This window comes from Humulus lupulus, chromosome 3, assembly GCF_963169125.1.
Source record: "Humulus lupulus chromosome 3, drHumLupu1.1, whole genome shotgun sequence".
NCBI classification, from domain to species: domain Eukaryota; kingdom Viridiplantae; phylum Streptophyta; class Magnoliopsida; order Rosales; family Cannabaceae; genus Humulus; species Humulus lupulus.
The window spans coordinates 262,792,303-262,794,469 of NC_084795.1; the positions used below are offsets into that span (position 1 = coordinate 262,792,303).

A 2,167-nucleotide genomic window follows, 5' to 3' on the forward strand; every position below is an offset into this window, starting at 1 on the left:
AAGCTTGGAGATGCCGAGAGAAGGCTCTTTCTTATGTCAGAGGGACACTGGAAGCATCCTACCAGAAGTTATCATCGTCCCTGTTCATGCTTCAACAGAAAAATCCCGGGACGTTGACAGATTTTGTCACTGAGGAAGATCGATTCAAATATTGCTTTTTCTCACTCGGAGTTAGTAGAAGAGGGTTTCGTACATGTCGTCCTGTGTTATGTGTGGACGGTACCTTTTTAAAGACAAAATACGGTGGGCAGATGTCATGTGCAGTCGCGCTGGATGCAAATAACCATCTATATCCAGTTGCATTTGGTATTGTGGATAGTGAGAATCATGATTCTTGGAAGTATTTCATGTCAAAGCTAAAGGAAGCGATTGGGGAAGTCGAGGACCTGGCGTTTGTATCTGATAGGCATGCAAGTATTACACATGCCTTGGAAACTCTTTTCCCCGATGCCTATCATGGTGCTTGCTACCACCACATTAGTATGAATGTGGTTACTAAATTCAAGACTGACCATTGTCATGTGTTGATGTATAATGCAGCATATGCTTTTAGGAAATCTGAGTTCCACACTAACTTTGAAAAAATCAAATCAAAAGACCCAGTCATTGCTCAATACCTAGAAGGCATGGGTTTTGATAAGTGGTCCCGTGCTTACTTTCCTGAAAATAGGTATGTCATTGTGAATTGTATTTTAATTTATGAAATCTTCTAAATGTATTTAACTATTAAATTTTAGTTTTCCTGGATACTAGGTATAATATAATGACAAGCAATTACGCTGAAAGTTTCAACAATAAGACCCGGGACGTTAGGAGCTTTCCGATAACTACATTCGTTGAATTTATTCGCTTCACACTACAGTCCTGGTTCTGTGATAGGAGAGAAACTAGCGAGAAGACAACTACAGCTCTTGCACCGACCTATGAGAAAAATTTGGTAGATATGGCTGAGAAAGCTCGATTCTTGATTCCTTATGCAATAGGGAGGCATGAGTTCCATGTGTTAGATGGTGAGCTGCATGGTGAAGTCGACCTCCTGAATAAGACATGCACATGCGGTGTGTATCAGATTATTGGTATCCCATGTGCTCATGCACTATCTGGATCCCTTAAGCGAGGGGTGAACTTTTATTCGCTGTGTTCAGATTACTATAAAATTGAGACATGGAGGTCCTCTTACATAGAATCTATATATCCTACTGGTAACGAGGAAGAGTGGATTGTTCCACATGACATTATGACAATAGCAGTGAGAACAACTGCGCAGAAAAACCCGGTTAGTCGTCCAAAGAAGAAACAAGGTAGGCCTAAGACGAAACGTCATCCTTCCAATTGAGATAAATTGGTTGTTCTACGCAAGTGTAGCACTTGTGGAGGTCTAGGCCATAATAGGGCAACTTGTAAAGTTCGTGTTTGAAATTTATGGCATCAATGTTACTCTTTTTATTTGTGTATTGATGGTCTTTATTACTCTTTTTATTTGTGTATTGATGGAATTTGTTACTCTTTTTATTTGTGTATTAATGGACTTTGTTACTCTTTATATTTGTGCATTAATGGACTTTGTTAATCGAAACGACATTTTTTATATACAATACTAAGGAGAAATATACTATTGTGTGTCATCGAAATCAAAATAAATGTTCTAACATCAAGGGTACACATTCTCATAAAAAATGTCGATGCATAATTTATCCCTGAAGTACTGAATGTTGTCCTCGATGGCATATGATAAGGGAATGTCTCCAAGAATGAACTCCAAGTGTTTGATGGCGAATACTCCGCAATCTCCGTTGAAACCAAGAAATCTGTATTGTGAGTGTATTGAAAATTAAAGGAGAACATTATTGAAAATCTGAATTTAGTACGTCTACCTGGTTCTAGACTGTGGGACAATATTAGTGGACATGCGTCGCCGATCCAAGTTTGGAACGGTGATCTTCAGTCTAGCTATTTTCAACTTGGGGTGTCCTTTAAACATACTAGAAGCGTTGAGTAAAGATGGAAGCATCCTAGTCCAAGGCTCGATCAACTCAGACAACTTATTATGGCAAAGGTTAGAATGATCTGAGTCAAATACAGTGATCATCCAATCAACGAAATTTATTTCGCAAAGGACCCAGTGTCGATTTTCCATGCACCAGTGGAAGTAGACCTCGTTGCAATC

At 39.0% G+C, this 2,167-nt stretch overlaps 1 protein-coding gene across 1 annotated transcript; it reads left to right on the plus strand.

Annotated features, from left to right (window-relative positions):
- The first annotated feature begins 251 nt into the window (after window positions 1-251).
- Window positions 252-1,336, plus strand: LOC133825620 (uncharacterized). Its single transcript, XM_062258536.1, has 2 exons — window positions 252-670; window positions 754-1,336. The coding sequence occupies exons 1-2, from the start codon at window positions 252-254 to the stop codon at window positions 1,334-1,336; spliced, it is 1,002 nt and encodes a 333-aa protein (XP_062114520.1).
- Window positions 1,337-2,167: the final 831 nt, after the last annotated feature.

What these genes read in the sequence shown, in the direction of transcription:
- LOC133825620 (XM_062258536.1), top strand. Translation starts at nt 252, where the DNA reads ATGTCATGTGCAGTCGCGCTGGATGCAAATAACCATCTATATCCAGTT. An exon ending in GCTTACTTTCCTGAAAATAG is followed by an intron (nt 671 to 753) that starts GTATGTCATTGT and finishes CCTGGATACTAG; the next exon opens with GTATAATATAATGACAAGCA.